Here is a 20,040-nt window from a genome sequence, read left to right on the forward strand (position 1 = left end):
ACTTGGATGTTGCCTCGTTGAAACCTTGCGAGACCGAGAAAGCTGGTCGAATTGATCGTGCCCAGCTGATCCGCGGGCGCTTCAGATTGATTACGCCCTGCATTCTCTCTCGCTGTGGCGCCGTAGCGACGGTGGCTGCATCTCTGGCTGACCCTGACTCATCCGCTACCTCTGTCCCGTTTTCGTCTCTGCGTAACCCAGAAGGATGCCCCCAGATTTTTTTTGCCTAGCGCGATGGTGCTGCATGGAAAGCTACCAGAAGGATGTAGAGGATGGCCTAGGGGACGGTTATCGAGATTAGGTTATTGGCGAGGGTAAACTGTCCAGTGCTATGTATATCGTTGGATGACGGGATAGGGGTAATTCTACTGGCTATTTTCCATAGGGGTCTACTACCCGATCTAGCATAATGCACTAGTCTAAGCCGACTCCCTGGTGCGGGAAATAACTTTCTAGGAGGATGAGTGCCCAGTATCATCTATAACGTTTTTTTCTTTTTGCTAGCCCTATACCTACCTATCTGGGTAGGTGCTGTGTAGTGGCTTCAAGGTTAGCTGCAGCTTCTTGCGATTGGTATGTAACTCAGTGAGGGTCGGTGGCTTGGGTATAACCAGCTGAAACTTTATGGCTGGATTTTATTGTCCTTGGAAATGTATTTCAGGGCATCTATATGCGAAAGAATTGACACTTTTATCGTCTACCAGCTGCTAGTGATGGAGTTTGCGCACCAATGGGGACGTATCATAGCGGGAATCAGTCAAGAGTAGGACCAAAAATTCCGGAGTTTCTTAGTAGCAAGCAACGGGTTTTAAGTATATTTGCAACTCGTATTTCACAAGTACAAAGCCAGAATGGTGAAGGTACTCTCCTTACCTAGGTCAAGCAAAGTCGGGACCTATCAGCATCTTCGGTTTATTAATACCAGCCGGCTGTACATACCTACTCGGTAAGTAGGTACGCAACTCACGCAAGCATCCCTTTTCAATTAATGATATGATATGAAGGAATACATATTCGCCAAGAATATCAATAGATCTAGATGATACGTAGGCATGATACGCGTCAAGCACGTCTATCTACCAATGGACCGGAGCTCCCTTACTTCTACCAACAGTTCAAGAACTCAAATCCCGAGATAGAATGAAGGTGAAAACCTGTATCGGTTCACTGGTCTCCCTGAAGTTGCCTGACTTTCCAAGTCAGCTTCACCTAACATAGGCAAGAGGTGAATTTCTATACGAACCCGAACACGATCCAGCTGCCGTTTATGTCAGGGGCGGCTGATGAGGCGTTCATCGCTGCAGCGTAGTTCCTGCGTCCTAATTCTTCCCCTGGGAAAAACTAAGGCTATGTGATTAGGACTAGGGATAGATATCTACCTAGGTACCTGGTAGATCTCCGATATACCTTGGCCGTACATCCATAGCAAGTCGTTAGGTATGTCATGAGTACCAATCAGTACCTATTGCTTACACTTACCCACACTTAGGTACTTACATAGGTACTTACAATTAAACGCTTGTAAATTATTACAGGTATGTTACCTAGTAACCTGCATGTTACGCACCGTTTTATTTATGAAAATATTTGTACTAATTATGATTCGGTGTCTTGTGGAGTTTCCAAAACTAATGCCAAAGAGATCTTGACCTCTATACCAAAGCCACAACCAGCAAAAAGTATTAGAAGACTCAATTATCTCCCCCGGACAGGCTTGAACTGTCAACCTCCTGATTAACAGTCACTATACGAATATGGTTAGTATACACCGACAACCCTCACGATGGTGTCAAGGGATGGGGGAAGAACTCACGACGCGCTAGCCAATTGCGCCACGGAGGACCGATATTCTCAGTCTATAGTAGGCTGGACGGACGAATCCGAACTTGACACATAAAATTTGCTTAGGGTTATGTAGGAATATTAAGCTAGGCGAGATGTGCGTTCTCGACTAGTTCTGCGGTCCTCGGATCTCTGCAGGAGGCTAGACTCAAGAGACCCACCGATCTACTCCTATAGGAGAACCATCGTGGGGCTCCTAAACCTCAAAATATGAGATTTGACGATGACGTTATGTGAGAGGAATTGATAACTCATATTAGTTATAACTTATCTATTATGAGTTATGGTATAGATATATGATTTATTTGCAGTAGGCACTTTATCTGTCAAGAGGGGTATCTCAAGGAACATGAGTGACCATGTAAGTTTAAAGTATATATTATTAAGGGGTTAGAACATCTAATCGTCGACGACATGATCAATTGAGAAAAAGGGGTTTAGGAAACGTTAACCAACTGGTTGAACTGGTCGATGTTCTTTATTGAGAGTTTCTAAGCCAACTCTCCTCTCCCTGCATCTACATTCTATTCTACAAAACATGGTCCCAATTGACTTAACTGACTACGATGAATGAACTTACGGTGTTTAACCAGCCTTGATAGCCATATATATATCATATACCATCCTTTCCTATTTCCAGGCCTTCCATAACCTAGGTACCTAGACCTAGACACATATCACTATCCATTCCAGGACCGCCCACTATGCCCGTCCTAAACCCATCAGCCTGCTTCGTGAAGACCTCACCCCTAAAATACACCACCCGACTCACCCCCTTTCTCCCCCTAATCCTCCTCCTCAAATTCCTCCTCCTGTCCCCCCTAACAATCTCCTTCATAACCACCACCACCCCTTCCCCTATCCCCAACGCCTCCACTTCATCTCCGCCTCTCCCCCCGGCGGCGGCGACGGCCCCGGCATAATCTCCCTCAACAAATCATTAATATCCTTCCCGGTAGTCCTAACATCCTGCCACTGTTTCGGGTACCCCAAACTACACTCCTCGAACCTAACACCCCCCTTCCAATCCGTGCGCGGCACATGCAAGTGTCCAGAAACCACAACCTTCGCATCAAACCGGGCATGCCACTCCCTCGTCAACGTCGTCCCGCACCAAAGACTAAACCTCGGCACACGGGGAATGAACACCAGATCCTCCCTCAGCGGCCAATGATTCACAAGCACAGTCTTTAACCCCGGATTCCTCACCCTCGCCTCCTCGATCTTCTTCTCAAACCTATCAACGAGAACACGACACCACTCATCCCGGGTAGCATACGGATCCGGATGGAGCAGGAACTCGTCCGTAGCAACGGTATCGCGTTCCTCAGCCCACTTCAGCGCGTCCTTCCTCTCGACGTCTTTCGGGCGGAAACTGTAATCATACAGCGTGAAGACCGGACACACAAGAACCTTTTCCCCCTCCCCCTCATCCCCCCAGACCACAAACTCGTCTTCAGGCGTTAACACACCATGTTCCCTAGCGAGCTCCACGCAGCGGCGGTATTTCGCCTCGCCGCGGAGATGGGGACGCGGGGAGCTGCCGAGGGTGTACAGCTCGTGGTTGCCGGGACACCACCAGACGTCCTTGAAATTGCGTTTTGCGACGCGGAACGCGAGGTTCAGGTGATCGGCCGACTCGCCGACGTCGCCGCACAAGATGAGCCCGTCGTCCAGGTGCGGGGTGAGATCGTCGAGGGCCTTCCTGTTGTACTCGTAGCTGAGGTGGAGATCTCCGATAGCGTAGAGCTTCATGGTAGCGCCTGTGCTGTGGTCGCCTGCGCTAGGTGCGATGATGTGTTGTTGTGGGTGAGTGTCGAGTGAATGTTGATTGCTAGCCCCGATCTAGCAGGTGCGTCAGGTGTATGCATCATAAAGTCCGAAGAGCCAATTATGTGCTGCGTTGCTTACCTTTGTGTAGTGTTGATCGGAATGAGATCGAAGGCCTTGAAATTGGGTCAGAAACGGTACTGTTCAATAGCTTCATTGGTAGATATGCATTTTAACTACATAAGACTACTCTTATATGCGATGTTTATACTCCCTTTGGTCCATATAATCTGCCTACCTGCATATCTTATCACATATATCGTGTAGTCGGGGTATTCCCATAGGATTAACCCAAGATTCAAACGAACTTTGAAATATTTCCTACGAGAGTCCAGCTTCATCTCGCAGCATTTCTAAGTGATGAAATGTTCAAGGTTGAAAATAGGCATCAATTTTAATTGCATGTATAATAGGTACTTTCATTCTCTGCTTTTATTCGGAATTGTCAGTAGCGCTTACAAACCATTTTTAGTCTTGCTTCCTTTTCGAATTTCTGCGACTGGATTTGTCGGTCAAGTCAACATCCTCAAATTCTACCTTTGCCGGCTTCACTTTACTCGCTTCCATGTGAGCGCCATGTTCCCGCGTCAAATTTGCAAATTCCGTGTCGGCCGGTTTGACTTTGTTTGTCATATGCGCACCGTGTTGTTCTCTGTGCTCTGAACCTCTGGGATCTGCAGGCTTCACTTTTGCTTCTGCGTGAGAGGCGTGTTCGCCACGGGCGAGCTCCGTGTCGATCGCATAATCATCTGTGCCAGCCACGGCGCCTCGTAGGCTTGGCTTTCTGAAGCCGGCGTATGGTTGAACCTTGGAAGTCATATGAGAGGAGTGCTCTTGTAAATGACCTGCGTCATAATCATCATCCGACCCGCTGTCCGTGGATGGGGCTTCCTCCGCTTCTTCCGGCAAAGTCTGACCCATGATGCATTCGCGTTCAAAATACACTGTAGGAGGTAATTCGCTGTGGTGGTGTTCAAGGCCGGCCCCTGGTGGCCCCAATGGTCCGATATCTCGAAGTTCGACTCGCGGGATGTTATCCTCATCGCTGTCACGGCTACGCCTGCTTCTCATACTCCTCTTACTCACTTTTCGGACAATTTCCCCGAATCTCTCTACGCCTTGGTTGCCTCGACGCCCAATCTCACCGCGAGCAAGATCAACTACTTGTCTATTTAGATGAGCGCCTTCATCGATTAGACGGTTCTTCTTGCGGATCTCGCTCCATCGCGTTAGAGAGCCCAACTCAAGGATGTTCATACGACGAAATTTCTCCGACGGGTTGCCAAGGATGATGGGCCTCTAGCCTACGTCCTCCTCGGGAATCTCGGAAATATCTTGAAGACCGTTGGCTTTGGCGGTAGCGATCGCGGAAGCACGGCGGCGGATACTGTCTCTCCGTTCCTTCGTCCATTTGTCCATCTCGAAGCTTTTCGAATTGGGAATGATTTGGACGTGTCTAAACCGTGTAAATACACCTAGGAGTAGAATCGAGTGTAAGAACAAGGCGGATGCTACAACTCCCGTTGCAGCTCTCTGTCCTAGACTTCGCGTAGCTATGCCGCCTACCCAAGTCGCCGCCGCAGCCGCGGCGAAACCAACACTGTGAATAAGATTCCATCCGGCGGTTACTCGAGGGAAAGATGAGTAATTGGTCCGTTTCATGGTATCCTTTGACGATCTAGAGCGACCAGTCATTCCTGGTTGGAGATCAGACGTATCCCATGCCTCCATCAGCATACCATTGCACTCAGCTATGGCGAGACATGACAGGAATCCAATCATAGATGCAAAAATGCAAGGGAAGGCCACATGTACCGGAGGGCCAGAGGAGACGATAGTATAGAGAACGCCGGCGATAGGGAGCACAATAACAAAGATTGCCCGCCGGACGAGGTGTGAAGTCCATGTCAACCTTTTATCGAAGGTCATACTGTTCGTTAGCGGACCTGTGGAACGGGCTCGAGAGAAGAGGTTCGCCATCTGGAATGGCACCGCTAACAGGGCACCGATCGCAACAGATGACACCGCGGTGCCTACATATGTGGATTTAAACCGGTAGTATCTGGATGTCAGAGATCCCAGAAGCTAGATATATTAGCAAAGGACGTAAATCCATGAGTCAAGCCAACTTACGACAATGACCAAAACCACCTGAGCATATATATACGCCGAGTATAGTGCCATAATAACGAATCCTGGTTGGCGGAGCATCTCTAGAGACAGAGCTACTCCGTGATACATTTCTTCGCCCCACCACTTGGGGCCGTCCTTGACTCGGTGCATCTTGACCTCCCCCCGAGCTACTCTTCGCGATACTGCTGAGCTAGTTTTCACTTCGGCCACGGAACGTCTCCAAGCTGATCGTCGGACTTCAGGGCAGAGTACATTAAGAAGAAGGACGACCGCAATAAGCATGATGCTTATGTAGAGCCCCCATGAAGGCTGTAGGTTGTCAATGACTATGGCACCAAGCAGAAAGCCGATACCTAACGAGCCGATGAAGCACCATGTCCAAATACCGAGCCATACACCAAGGCCTCCCCCATGTCTTCTCACATCGTAACGATCGACGACCTCCTGATGTGGATTACTGCTCATCAGAGACGCGCCAAAAAGGTCGGTCAATATTGAATGGAAATTCATATTGGCGAAACCCAAAGCACAGCCCATGAGAGCCCTGGGAAGAAGTAGTGCCCATCTCCAAGCGCTCGTGTATGGAGACCGAGGGACACTTACTGCAATCGCTTGGGGGAAAAGTAGCGGCATTGCTACACATAAGCTGCACACGATGTATGGCTTACGGCCGTGTAGCAATGGTAACGGCCAGCACAAGAAATTCGTAAGCGCCATTCCCAGATACATCCCAACATTGCCAAGAATCGTGTAGTGGTTGAAGTCTGCAATGTAATATTGCATCGACGGAACTAGACCAGCATAGATTCCGACCAGGACACCGATCAATGCAGTGCTCAAACACGCGACAGAAGCAACAAATCTCTTGCGGATAGGTGACCAGTCACGGGCGATTGTAGGTTGGCGTTTCACAGACTTGGTAAGACTGAATCGTTGCCCATCTCTGATACTCACGTGAGACCTTCTGTGAAGGCTTATATTGCGTAGTTCGTGATGTTTTCTGGTTGCTGCTTGTTTATGGTGCGCACCAGTTTTCACAGGCGAGGCATCTTGGTTGCGATGACGCCTAGACTTTTTGAATTCTGGGACTGCAATATCTTGTCCTTCCTTGGTGTTGTATTGGGTAGAAAAGTCTACTATCTCGTCGGAACCACCGTCTAAGCTGCACACGTCCACATCTCTGCGACGTACCCCAGGATACGTATCAGCTTTACGAAGTTTATATTCATTTTCCGGCGAGGCCTCGCGAAGATTTCTAGAGCTGTTCCGAGATGTAATTGGAGGGTGATGAAAGACACGGATATACTCTCTAACTTCTCGACTGTTAGGGACATCCCTGGCACGATGCTTTATAACCCCCGTTGGATCATCTTCGTCGTATGCATGAGGTATTGGAGATGGACATCGTCTCTTGATTTTGCTATCGGAAGGTGGCATTGGCAAAACGCTATCGTCAGACGATACATGACGTTTTTCGCGACTTGTGCGCTTTTGCTTGGACTTTCGGCGATTATGCACGCTTCGTTCTCTGGTAACCTCGGTGGGATATGATGATCGACTAATATTGCCATTGCGCATGTCAGGCCTTACCAATCCGCGGGGGTCTGTCCATCTTGATGATAAAGCCTCGCAACCATGACCGAAACCTTCAGGCGCACCCACGAAGACATGTTGCGGTACCTTAGTAACTATGAGCTCGTGCGTATCTTTACTTGGACTTCTGATCTTTTCATGAACATCCGGTTGAATTGATTCAGATGTGTTATGTAAATGGCTAGAGAGGTTCCCATCATCAGTATATCCACAATGATCGTGCTCAGTAGCTTCACCAGCGAGATTCAGTGCTTCGTTAAGTAGCCGTTCAAGGTTATGCATAGTCGCATCCATCGTCCCGGCATCTGCTGCACTCTGCTCCGAGAATGTTGTTACTCTAGATGCGATCTCATCAATTATATCATTGGGATAATCGTAATGTTCTTCGTGGCGAGGATGAGACATCTCCGGTAATTGGGTAAGGTTCGGATCAGTTGACTCGGGATATCCCAGAAACTGGCGAAGCCAGGTACCAGCACGCCACGGGTCATTTTTATCGGGCGACTGGGGCAATATGGTCTGCCCCTGATCGTCATTCTCGCACAAACTCTCTGCATGACGTGGATGAGAGGTAGGGGAAACTGAGCCGGTCGATAAGGCTCTCTCTTCCTCATTATCTTGAAGCGCAATTTCCTCCTGCCGAGGACTAGTGTTGGAAATATTGTCGGGAGATGCTACGCTTCTATTGTCATGGCGGACGTTCTTTCGATTATCAATTGATTCGGCGGCACTCGTGATGTTTCTTGGGACAACATCGAAACTTTTTTGAGAAGTTGAATATTGGCTTGAAGGCCTATTTTCAATGCGAGTCGTGACAACGGATCTGCTTCTTGATTCAGGTGGGGTCATTTGTAGCCCAAGCGGAGAAGCAGGATGGGCTAAGGACTCATCGGCGACACTCGACTTCTCATCCTTCTTGTCGCCAAATTTTGGTAGAAATCCCCAATACGAAGATCCTTTCGATGAGTCCTCATCTCTTCGGTCACTACTTGCGACGGACAACTTTGGCAACGAGTTCTCTTCCGTTTTGAACACAATAACTGATGACTCGTGGTAAGGCTGTACCTTGGGAACCCAGATATGACCTTCGTGGTTTGAAGTATGTTCAGAGCTCAAAGGAGAACTGGGGCCTATTGATGGACTGACTCTCGATGTTAGAACATTCCTGCCTCCAGGATCTTCTGCAGCAGGTTGGACCTTAGAGATGTTTGAATGGCCTTCGTGTGCTGCCACCTTAGGAAGAAGTCCAGCAGCTGGGCGAACTTTGACGGCCGAGCTATGGTGTTTGTGGGTATGAGCGGACACATCTATGACATCTTGATGTATGTTGCCTCCCGAGAGAATGCGGTAGACCGGGGCGGTTGAGATGATATCTGATAGAGGGGAGAGTCTACTTGGCGGTGTTATGATAGGCGAGTCGCGGTCAATTGCAACACCAGCATCACAAAAGTCGGCCTCCGTGACTAAGCCAGGGTGGTGAATTGCCGCGTGCATGTCAAGAGGGTGCATCGTAGGATCAAGACACACTACGTGGGGCCGTTTAGTGTCGTCGATTATAAGGGTTCCTTCGCTTCGTCTCTCAACATTAGCCTTTGATGATTTCCTTGACGGAACCGAGACACTTGAAAACCTGTGTTTCATAGTGATATTTCTTCCTGTCGGTTTTGGGGCGCCTGGAGTCAAAACTGGAGGTGCTGGCAGGTCTTTGGCCGAGTGGTCGATGGAAGAATCTATCTTTAACAACCCATGACGAAATGACGAGGCCTTTGACCTGGTGGATTTGATTGATTCGGGTCGAGTTTCTACATCCTTCAGTGAGGGAGCCGAAGTGCTAGGACGCAGCATGAGTTTTAGTTTGGACTCCATGGCAATGGCTTCTTTGGTGCAACCGAATAGGTGTTGCTAGGAAACACTGCCCTCTCAACACAATTCCCGTCACCGTCACCAGATTCCCTAGCGACGGAATGATTGGTGTACACCAAGAAAAACCATGAGGACGAAAGAGCTGCTCTTTGAAAATGGATAGCTCGTAAGGTGTACGAGCCCAGGAAGGCCTCGAAAAGAGACAGATATGAAAGATAGGATGAAAATAACTATAAAATATGAGTGTTTCTACGGTATTGACGATATTTAGGGATTGGAAAGGATGTGGACAAGAGGTTTCGGTTTATTGACGAAGAGGTTGAAAAGACAAATCTATCATATCAATTGACATTCAATGATTGTTTTTACCTATACTGAATGTATCTACCCTCCTTCCTTCCCTTATACATGCCCCGCTTTCTGGAGGGCAAGTTCTTCATTATGAATAAGAGTACTTACCTTAGAACTTCAAGGTAGGTAGTTGCAGGTTACAAGTATGAAAAACATTGAATGTAGAAGGCGTTGCTCTTTCCTTAACATCGCATCAACAGAAGAAAATGAATTAAAGGGCTCAGTTCCACTGCAACCAACCGGAACTAGAATGACCAATGAGAGTTCAGTTCTGTCCTCCCAGTTACTCTTTATAGACCCCTGGAATACTTTCACAATTTAGGCCAATCATTCAGGGGGGTTGTACCCCAGTTAACTACCACTTTAGGATAGTCAATAAAACACTGAAAGTATGTGAAAGACAAAACATCAGACGTTCCCAATATATAACAATCTAGTTCGACTAGAGAATTGAATAGATACAAGAATACTGCTCGGTACCGAAACACCCCAGCGGATTGTTTGATCTTGTAAATTTAGAAGGTTAAATCCCATTCCCATCCCATCCTAGTTTTAGAATCCTTTCGGCCCTTATAGGAGAAATAATCCCCGAATTTATTTCACCAATGCGGGCGATTCTTGCAACATCACCCCTATCGGGCCGCCAAGAATTTAGTATACACTTTATGCGCAGAGCATATTTAAGCAGAGCTAGTTGGGACAGGGACTATTCACATGTTAGAGACTCAGCTCATGGAGGAGATTAAGGGGAACGTACAGTCGCTGCCGGTAGGGAAACCGCTGGGAACGCCAGTAGGGCGGCCAGTGGGTCGGGGACCACCGGTGGGACGAGGGCCTCCGGTAGGGCGAGGGCCACCAGAGTGGCTAGGACGACCAGTGGGACGAGGTCGGTCTGAGCCACCGGGGAAACCACTTGGGAAACCAGTAGGGCGGGGGACTATTTAGATATCGTTAGTTCATATTTGTACGAACGACAACCGTGTAGCTTCTTACAGTCAGATCCAGAGAGAGTAGGTAGACCAGAAGGTAGACCGGAGGGGAAACCGGATGGGAAACCAGAGGGGAAGTCAGAGGGGACTAGATAGAGATATGTTAGTTTCGTCTTGGAAGGATACCCAGACGTTTGCTAGGTAAACAGCTTCAATATTACATACGGTCTGACTCCTGAGGTTCAGCAACAGGAGCGGCAATGGCGAGGCCGAGGAGGAAGAAAGCGACGATTCCCTTCATTTTGAGAGTTGTAAGATGTGATGTTGAAGAATTAGGTGGTGGCTTGACTCTGATCTGGATGACTGCTGTGGATGTCGAGATGAGGGAAGATGAGGTCCTCGAGCCAGATATATATACACATTTTGGACATTCCTTTTTGGACTTTGACTCTCCTTGAGCCTACGGAGACACCTCCTTCCTTCGAAGAACCGGCCGACGTCGATCCATGCCCGGAATGACTCAGGAGCACTGCTCTCGGCAAATTGACTGGAGATTAGTGCAGGTTTTCCTCAACGCAAGCCCATTACGACTACAACCACGAAGACTTAACACGGCACCGGTATGTTACCTAAGAATGGCGGAGAAGTAGCTTGTGTAAGGCCCGATTTTAAGCTACGTGGATACATCGCGGAACAAGCCTCGCCAAGACTCAAAAGAGTAAAGCCACATGGGAGTATCAGGGTGTTGGTTGGTTAATTGAAGGACGACCACTGCCTCGCCTTCAGCCTGCTCGCTGCCGACGCGTAGTCTAACGTGCTCTAGCTTTAGCTTGAATTGTTTATAGATCGACAAGTGCAATTTATCTCCTGAATTAACCGCCGAAAGGTCCGTGACTGATGCGACACTTGACGCGTCATCCAAAGGGTTGGGATGCGTTATAGGTAAGCTTGATGCCATCTGTCCCTGTCCTGAACGCAATATCTGTGACGTAAAAACAACCTATAATCGCACCTTGATCATGATATCTACAGAATTTCTGTAGTTGAGACGATATGATTAAGCATCTGATTTGAATTTAGCCATTTCATCCCGTTCCTGGACCATGCGGACGGGTACAGATTAAACTCAGATTAAATTGCGACGTTTTAGCGATTAGAGCGCTATCGAGTGCCGTATCTGGGAAATGCGGGGTGCAAATTGTGGAGTTAAAGATGGTAAGATGATCTACACCTAGGTATATACCTAGCTAAAATTCTAAATTATAGCTTAGTCGAATAGATGTGGACATACTGATGTCAACGATATGACGAGCTAGATATGTTTACTTACACAAGTAATGTTCCACTAAAGATAAGTATATCTAAGTGGATATAATGAGAAGAGTAAATACTACTAGGTATATAGTCTGTATGAGGTATTAATAGACTAAGAGGAACGATAGGTGTCGGTGTTATAAGCGAGGTCATACTAGAATCGGATCACGTCTCCAGATGCAGCAGTGCCGGGTAGACGCCATGACATCTAACCGGAGATCGATGAGCCATTGGAGGGAAAACATACCTAGATATCGAATCAGCCGAGTCGGATCTTCCTTGGCAAATGCGGCGAAGGCTGGAACAGAGATCCGTCCTTACCACAACCAACTTCAATATCGGACGAGTTTACATACAACCCTAACCCAAGTACGTAACACACCAACTCATGAAACATCAAAAGTGGAAAGCCGTCTTGTCCAAACGAAACGAAACGAAACAATGTTTATTATTAAGGGTGATAGGAGAATCCGTCGTCTTCTGATATGAATGTATCGTGGCGAACTATCAAACTCATAATTATTGAATTGTCTGAACATGTCGTGCAACTCAATGATGTCAAAAAGCTTGAATATTTCATGGATATCTATGTTTCCGTTAAGTCGGTATCTCGAATTAATTAACAGAGGTTCTAGGTCATAAAGATGGGGATTGATCTGCGGGACTTAGTCCATGACTATATCCATAGACGTTTACTTAGATAGGTACTACCTACAAAGTATTAGGTAGGTAGGGAATTGGTATTTAGGCGAGCCTTATGCAGTCTCACGCAATCGAGCGCGTACTCGGTGGGTCAGCATAACGCTCTGAGTGGCTCGACATTATGCTGAGCTTGTTGAGCTGGCTGAGTTAGTACCATAAGCTTAGCTGAGCATAATAGGTCAGCCGTTGTAGTTGAATAATTCGGTGAAGTCGAGTGAGGGAGGTGTTTGAGCCTCGATTTGCGTGAAGTCGTGACGGCCTACGCGTGAAAATGATAGGATGAATAATATTGAGAGGATCAGAGAATCTCTTTGACCAATGCAAACTTTGTTTCGTTTCAGGTGTGGATTGTGGAACCAGTCATTATGCATAGATTTTGCCCGAGCAAGATGCTCTCAAAAAGAGGGAGAAGGGGTTGCGAAGCTGGAACGTGGCCCTACAATGTACAAGTTACCAAAGTTGGCAAGTGCGTCTAAGCCGCAGACTGTGGCGGTGCAAAGGTGTGGCTGGCTGATATGTGGAACATTTGAAGAGTCCAGGCAGCCAGGAGGATATTGGCGGGGAAGCCCGACCATGAAAAAAAGAAACTCTATCTCATCCATCTGTAGCGGCTAGCGGCAGGTTCCACTTAAGAAGCCGAACGGCCATCTGCCCTGGCATCCATCCTCTAAACTTCTGGAGGCAATTCTAGAACTATTTAGGCCTAGACTCTCCCCTCCGGCTCGTATCTAAAAGAGAGAAATGACGACATTTTCTACCAGCTTGCCAGCCCACCAGCCCTAGGAACCCTAGGTCCCAAAAGCTTATCGAACTAAGTGGTTCGTCTCGTACTTCAAGCTTGGAAAACACGAAGATCGGTGATATTGAATACTCATGTTAAATAACGTCATGACAGTACAAAGTGGTATTATGATGCATTCATGGGTCTTGCGAGATTCGAAATTCATGGAAGGTACCAAAGAGAAGAAGAATATCTCAGAAGGAGCGAGAGAGAATTACACGCCCGATAGTGCTAACTAAGCACCCACGAGATCAAAAGTTGCATGGGTATAGGCTGTAGCTGCGCATTCCATTCTCTCTCACCAATTAAATCGTATCAAACGAGACAGGAAGGCATCACAGCCCCCAGTTCAGACAAATGATCACAAGGTAGAAAAAAAAAGTCTCACTTGTTATCATCATAATCAGCATCGGAAATCACCTGTCTGCCTACATAATTTATTAGAACTATTACACACTACATGTTGCGTATCAATATCTAGGTGGTAGTAAGTCCTACGAGAATGGAATATTTCACTGCTAATTAACTAGAACAGTTTGAGAACGTTTTTCAACTTGTACCAACATCGAAAAGAGCTGACTACCAACTAGGTGGGCTGTGCTATTTTTTTCGATTTCTAGAACCAACCGAACCCATGCAAGCAAGTGATGATATTGGCCGAGTTCAAGGACCCCGCACTAGAAGATCGAAGCTGAAGAGGGTCTCGTCCCTCCCGGGTCTCATACAAACAGAATAACCTTGGAAGTTGGTGGAAATAGAATTGCAAATTTACACAACGTCACGGCGCAGCACAGACAAACAGTCATTTTTTTATTTAGTCATTCTAAAAGAAGAAGAAAGCAGGAATTAGAGACTTCGAAGAACTGGGAAATCCGAAGACTAAATACTTGGACACAGTCTCATTCTGCCCCTCCACAAAAGCTCCGTATGCCAAGTAACGAAATAGGCTGGGCTGACTTATAGAGTCACATTTACGGCGCCCCTCGGCAACCATCATTCTCAGATCCTCCCATCTGCCCATTGCCGGCCTACCCATTGCATTTGTTCATTGCTCAGCGCTCTTTTCGCTCTTCCCGGACATTCCCTCACTGCCCAACTTAAGCACTACAAGTTCAGCGTGACACCATTCATCATCCCACATCATCGTCACCAGCTTCTTTTCTTTTTTCTTTGCCCACACCATATATAATCTTTACTACCACTCAGAAACATTGCCTTTTGTCGCTATAACCCATTTTTATACATATCTATAAGCTTCATCTTTTGAAATCAATCGTCAAGCCTTTGTGACGTCACTGTCGCTTGGCCATCAAGTTATATATAAACATCGCGACGATATCTATGTCTCAAGTTTATCGCGAGCGCGATGTGCGCTATACAAGAGATGAAAGTCCTTCGTCCGATGACGATAAATACAAAAGTACAACTATAAAACGGTACAAGGTTGCTGGTGGAAAGTCTGGTAATAGGGTTGTGGAACGAGATCGTATTGAGCGCTTTGAGGAAGACGACGATCGCAGATCAAGACATTCGCATTCACATTCGCATTCCCACAAAGCTCACTCTCCCGATGATGTCATAGAAGTCGATCGCATCGACCGCCGCATTGAAAGAACTACCTATCCCGACCGACCGAGATCATCTTTCGACCCACCCGACCGATACAGAGACGTAGAATATGAGCGTGAGGTCGATAGGGGAAGAGATCATTATCCAGAGCGACACTCTCACACTAGGGTCGTCGAGGAGATTAAGGAGACATCTACCTCACCCCGTGACAATTATTGGGACCGCCGACAAGGATATCCTTGGGATGACACGGATGTCCGGATCGACAAACGTGTGGTACGTCGGGACGACGACGGCGATGTGAGAATCAAGGAAAAAACTGTAGAAGAACATAGAGATGACTCTCGCGACTACAGAGAACGCAACTGGAAGGTTGAGCGCAGGGTCGTCGAGGAAAGAGAACCGCCGCGTGATGTTGACGTTGAGCGATATAGGAAGGAGGTCGAGTATTACGCGGCACCCTCTCCACCACCTGCCCCTGTTATCATCCGTCAAAAACTTCCTGAGCAGAAGGTTGTTATTCACGAAGCTGCTGCGCCGGCTCCTGTAATCCTTCCACGCCAGGAGCCCACATATATCGTCCTAAGAGATGAGCATCGCGAAGTCGCGCCGCCACGCCGAGAGGAGGAAGAACATCACCGACGACGTCGTGATGAGCGCGAATACGAAAGTGACGGATACGACGAAGATTACTATGTCAAGCGAACTATCATAAGACGAGATCGTAGCTCGAGCTCCGATCACAAAAAACGCCATCTAGCTGAAGGTGCCCTTGCCGGAGCCGGTCTCACTGCCCTATTGTCGCCACGTGGTAATAAGGATAGTGGTTACCGCGAACACCGAGGGCGTAAGGTTCTTGCCGGTGCCGCCCTGGGTGCCTTGGGTACCGAGGCCGTGCGCCGTGCCAAGAGTGCGTACGAGGATAGGCATGACGACAGATACGAAGACGACTATGATGACGGGTATTACCATCATCGTCACCGCAGCAAGTCACGCAGTAGGCTGGCAACTGGCTTAGCAATCGTAAGTTTCCTGGTGTTTTGTCGTGGAAGAAGATGAATACTGACGTGATGACAGGGTGCTGCTGCTCTGGCCGTTGCTGGTGGATGGAAGTACATGCAGAACAACAAGATCGAGAAAGAAGAGGCCCACCGTGGACGTGCGCGACGCCGGCATTCCGTAGACTCTTACTCGAGATCTCCAAGTCAATCATCGCGCCGCTCCCGCACCCGTAGCAAGTCTAATTCGAAAGCGGCCAAGGCAGCCCTGGCGACAGGGTAAGTATTACAGATTTCGTGGTGATGCTCCATTCAACCTATACATCCTTTTCAGTTATACAAGTGCCTAGCGGATTACTGCCTATATTTGTAGATGATAGATCGCTGACTGCTGAATTTACTAGTGCTCTCGCTGGCGTAGTGGAGCATTATAGGTCTAAATCTCGCGGAAAATCTCGTTCGAAGTCCCGCTTAAGAACAGGTGAGCATTTACCAAACGTCATATCATAAAATTAATCTCTAAATTTTTCTAGGCGCTGAAATTGCAGCTGCCGGGTTGACTGGCGCTGCAGCGAGCAAAATATGGGATCATCATAAAGAGAAGAAAGAACATGAACGTGAGAGGGAATTAGATGAAGAGGAGTATTCTGATAGAGATCGTGATCGAGGCCATTCAAGAAGTCGATCCCACTCCAGGTCTCTTAGCCGCCATTCGCGTTCCCGAGACTCTACGGCTGATAGAGAATTAGGCCTGGTTCCTTATCCCGGAGTTGAGTACGGGAGTCAACCTCTCGAGGGATACGAGTCGGCGAGCGAAGAGCCACGACGCCGCACTCGCCATCGTCACCGATCAACCTCCGCGACGTCTGACCGAGAGGCTCGTAAGAAGAGGAGTCGTAGCACGCTTCGTGATATAACTGCCGCCGGGCTTGGCACTGCCGCTGCCGCGATAGGCCTCAAGAAATATCAGGATCGCCAGAAGAGCAAAGAAAGAGGCAAGGATCGAGAAGATAGAGGTAAATCTAGGGATAGGAGTCGGAATCGTTCGCTTGACAGGGAAGACCAGAATCGAGAAAGGCGAAAGGCTAGGCGGTCCCGTGACCGCGAACGAATGCGTATGCACAATACACTTCCTAATGTGAGTTCATGAGACTAACTCAAGGCAGGTTATGAAGAGGAAGCTCCAAACCCGTACTACTACGGCGATGAGGGTCCACCATCTCCGCCTCATGCTTCAGGTGGTGCTTATTATCCTCCTCCGCCCCAAGAGCCTACCGGACCACCGCCAGCCGGTCCTGGTGGGTTTATGCAACATCCTAACCCGTCTACGACGAACTTCAATGCTTACCCCCCTCACCAACCATATAACCCTCAAGACTATATAAACCAACCTCCCATGAACCTCCCTCCGCCACCCCCTGGACCTCCGCAATCTGGACCTCTACCCCCACCCCCAGGCTCGGGTAACCGCCCTGGGCCAGAAAATGTGAGTCGTCCACGCTCTGGTGACATCCAATCTCATCCCGATGCCTCTCGGAGCCCGGCTATCGAGCAGGGTGCGTCTCCTTGAGTATATTCTATTTTAGAATAAGTCTATGCTCGGTTGTCAAGTCTAGCCATACTAACTTCACTCTTAGATGGTCTAAGCTACCGGCAGCGGACGCGTTCTCCTTCTCCTTCTCCTAGCCCTAAGGAAGTTAAATTCGGCCCCCTCTCACCAAAGTCCTCACAAACTCTCCGAAGACATCGCCGAACCCTAAGTAGACCATTAGACGAAGATGCCGTCGACGAAGAGCTTGCTCGTCTGAACCGGCCCCGGGACTCTAGAAGACGGTCGGGCTCCGAACCAAATTACGATCGTCCGCGTGTCAAACGACGAAGAAGACGCGGTGACCAATCGCCGGCCTCTGACGAAGACGATGTCGAATACTTACCTGACCGATTTGATTCCTCCGGCCGACCTCTCGATAATGATAATAGCACACTTTCTAGTATTCCGAGACGCGGCTCTTTCGAATATCTCCCGCGCGACAACAATGACTGGCACGTCCGCGGCGCGTGGCAGACGCTCGGAAATCCGGACCCGGCGCTCGTCAGCGGACTTGCGCAAACTTTTGGTGAATTGTTGCAGCCTAGGGGTGGGTTGATGGGGATGCTGGGACATGCATTGAGGGATATTTAATTTCCGAATTCGGTTTCTACCTGCCTAAGATAATGAACGATACTTAATAACTCGGGGAGGAGAGCGGAAGAGGGTAAGAGGGATGGTGGTGATGAGATACGTTTTGACGTAATGATTCATGTGTGCGTTTTTGTTTTCTTTCCTTACTGACGAGTCGACGAGTTCATGGGCTATAGATTTCGGTGTTTTTTTACGTCTGATGATGAAGATAGCGGTGAGATGGGTTATGACTCATGAATGATTTTCTCTTAATATAGGCTCATTAATGAATTGATTTAATGATTTTATGTTGCTGGGCATTGTTGCTCAGATTGATCATTAGAAGTATTATTCTCTGCAGATGCAAGACCTTGGAACTATGAGTTGTAGGATGCGTATCATCCAAGAAGATAGGCTTGGAAATGACGACATATTAGTATAATTATACTTGAAAGGTGCATGCTTTACGGCGTGTATGCTCTCGGAATTGCTATTATCGGTGAACTTCGATATCGTTGCAATAATCCACAATGATCTCGATCCAACGCTACGAATGGCAGGTATCTTCCCATTACTGACGTTTCCCTATACTTTGGCATCATATACATACCCCTTGACCCGCAGCCAATTGTAAGGTGATTGATACCACACTCGGTCCGGAGCTGAAAGAGAATCGGCTCTTGGAATCAGACAGTATGCACTTCCCAGCCTCCTTCGACACCCCTGTACGAATGCTACCAGGGCCTGTCGTATCTTATGACCAGTATCGTCGATAACTGTTGTCCAAGACACTTAAATGGGAATTCAAGCTACTAAAACGGAATCTTACGAACAACCCGAATGCAACAAATACAGTGCTAGAAAAGATCGGCTAGATGAAATACCTTAAATCGACGCCACACGGCTACATACATCACCGGGAACTACCCGGGCCTCCCCCCCCCGTCGCCTAATGCCTGCAATCGTCTCCAAAAAAGCAGAGATCCGTGATAGCCCCAGATAAATCTCCCGATGTCAAAGCTCCACGAAAGAACTCTTCTGCTTTTCAGCTTCCAACATCTCGCAGATCTCTTTCTCTGCGGAGCTTGGAAAGCAACATCGAAACCAGATATCCAACAAGTTTCGGTAACGATTGCGACCCTGGCCGTCTAGGTCCATCATCCATTGTCCCGCCGAAGCCTTCCGGGACGAGATTGAAGAGGATTGCCTGCCTAGGGTAGTATCAGCGTGATTTCTAACCTATCAGAGTCGTCTCGAACGCCAATATGTCTTAACAATTCGCCCGACAGAGTCACTGCCCCGTCATACAATCTGGCTTTGCATGACGCAGAACCATCTACGGGTACTTGTCTGCTTGTTTGGTATGTTCTTGCTTTTTCAAGCCGTCCTGATTGATAATTCAGCCACTCGTCATTGGCCAGTCACTACCATGTAACCTTTTACGTCGTACTGTGTGCTACATCAATATTGCACGAATTTATAGGTACACATGCCTACCTAGCTTACTGGCGTTTGCACGTCGGGACATCCCCGCGCAGACGGCCCGCCCCGTTCTCTTCCAGCGCCTGCCACCGACGGTCTTGGACCTCTGCCGATCATCGTCTTGAAGGAACTGGGGTTTTTCTTCATAAAGAAAGGAAAACGGGAAAAAACGTGGGCTCTTACACCGCTGGAAGCGAACCGAGCTATAACTTTCAAATACGCGCATATACACATATGACATGTCGAATACCATGTAAGGTCCGGCTGGGGCCTCGGTAGCAAGCTACGTACGAATGAGCGAATGGCATGGTTACAGTGGCCTGGGGAGGGGAGCAGATCGTGGGATCCGGGTGGTGTTTCAATACATGCAGAAGTGAACGACATTGATCTACCACATCCTATGAGGCCATGGTACACACATGCGGGAGTGCTACGCTCCCATGTGCTAGTTCATCTCATTTTTCAGTATATAGATCACTTCTTGCCATCAGA

The 20,040-nt window shown here is 48.1% G+C and overlaps 3 protein-coding genes and 1 non-coding gene across 4 annotated transcripts; 1 reads left to right on the forward strand and 3 right to left on the reverse strand.

The window, feature by feature from the left end:
• Positions 1 to 1,699: 1,699 nt before the first annotated feature.
• Positions 1,700 to 1,842, reverse strand: GGS22DRAFT_t61. The gene has a single exon. It is a non-coding gene; the product is annotated as a tRNA-Arg (tRNA).
• An 858-nt stretch (positions 1,843 to 2,700) lies between these two features.
• Positions 2,701 to 9,264, reverse strand: GGS22DRAFT_179463 (uncharacterized protein; the record flags this gene model as incomplete). The annotated part of the gene is made up of 6 exons (XM_047963682.1): positions 2,701 to 3,687; positions 4,294 to 4,971; positions 5,125 to 5,340; positions 5,521 to 5,757; positions 5,806 to 6,720; positions 6,760 to 9,264. 6 exons carry the CDS (start codon positions 9,262 to 9,264, stop codon positions 2,701 to 2,703), a joined length of 5,538 nt encoding a protein of 1,845 aa, XP_047819571.1.
• A 738-nt stretch (positions 9,265 to 10,002) lies between these two features.
• GGS22DRAFT_133498 (uncharacterized protein) lies at positions 10,003 to 11,203 on the reverse strand. Its single transcript, XM_047958522.1, has 4 exons — positions 10,767 to 11,203; positions 10,606 to 10,689; positions 10,370 to 10,549; positions 10,003 to 10,318 (listed from the first exon to the last, which is right to left on the reverse strand). Exons 1-4 carry the CDS (start codon positions 10,840 to 10,842, stop codon positions 10,293 to 10,295), a joined length of 366 nt encoding a protein of 121 aa, XP_047819572.1. The 5' UTR covers positions 10,843 to 11,203; the 3' UTR covers positions 10,003 to 10,292.
• Positions 11,204 to 14,679: 3,476 nt separating this feature from the next.
• GGS22DRAFT_188025 (uncharacterized protein) lies at positions 14,680 to 18,087 on the forward strand (the record flags this gene model as incomplete). The annotated part of the gene is made up of 6 exons (XM_047964673.1): positions 14,680 to 15,930; positions 15,985 to 16,184; positions 16,310 to 16,386; positions 16,439 to 17,020; positions 17,072 to 17,461; positions 17,543 to 18,087. The coding sequence occupies 6 exons, from the start codon at positions 14,680 to 14,682 to the stop codon at positions 18,085 to 18,087; spliced, it is 3,045 nt and encodes a 1,014-aa protein (XP_047819573.1).
• Positions 18,088 to 20,040: the final 1,953 nt, after the last annotated feature.

This window comes from Annulohypoxylon maeteangense (assembly GCF_022496945.1).
Source record: "Annulohypoxylon maeteangense strain CBS 123835 unplaced genomic scaffold GGS22scaffold_7, whole genome shotgun sequence".
Lineage (NCBI taxonomy): Eukaryota > Fungi > Ascomycota > Sordariomycetes > Xylariales > Hypoxylaceae > Annulohypoxylon > Annulohypoxylon maeteangense.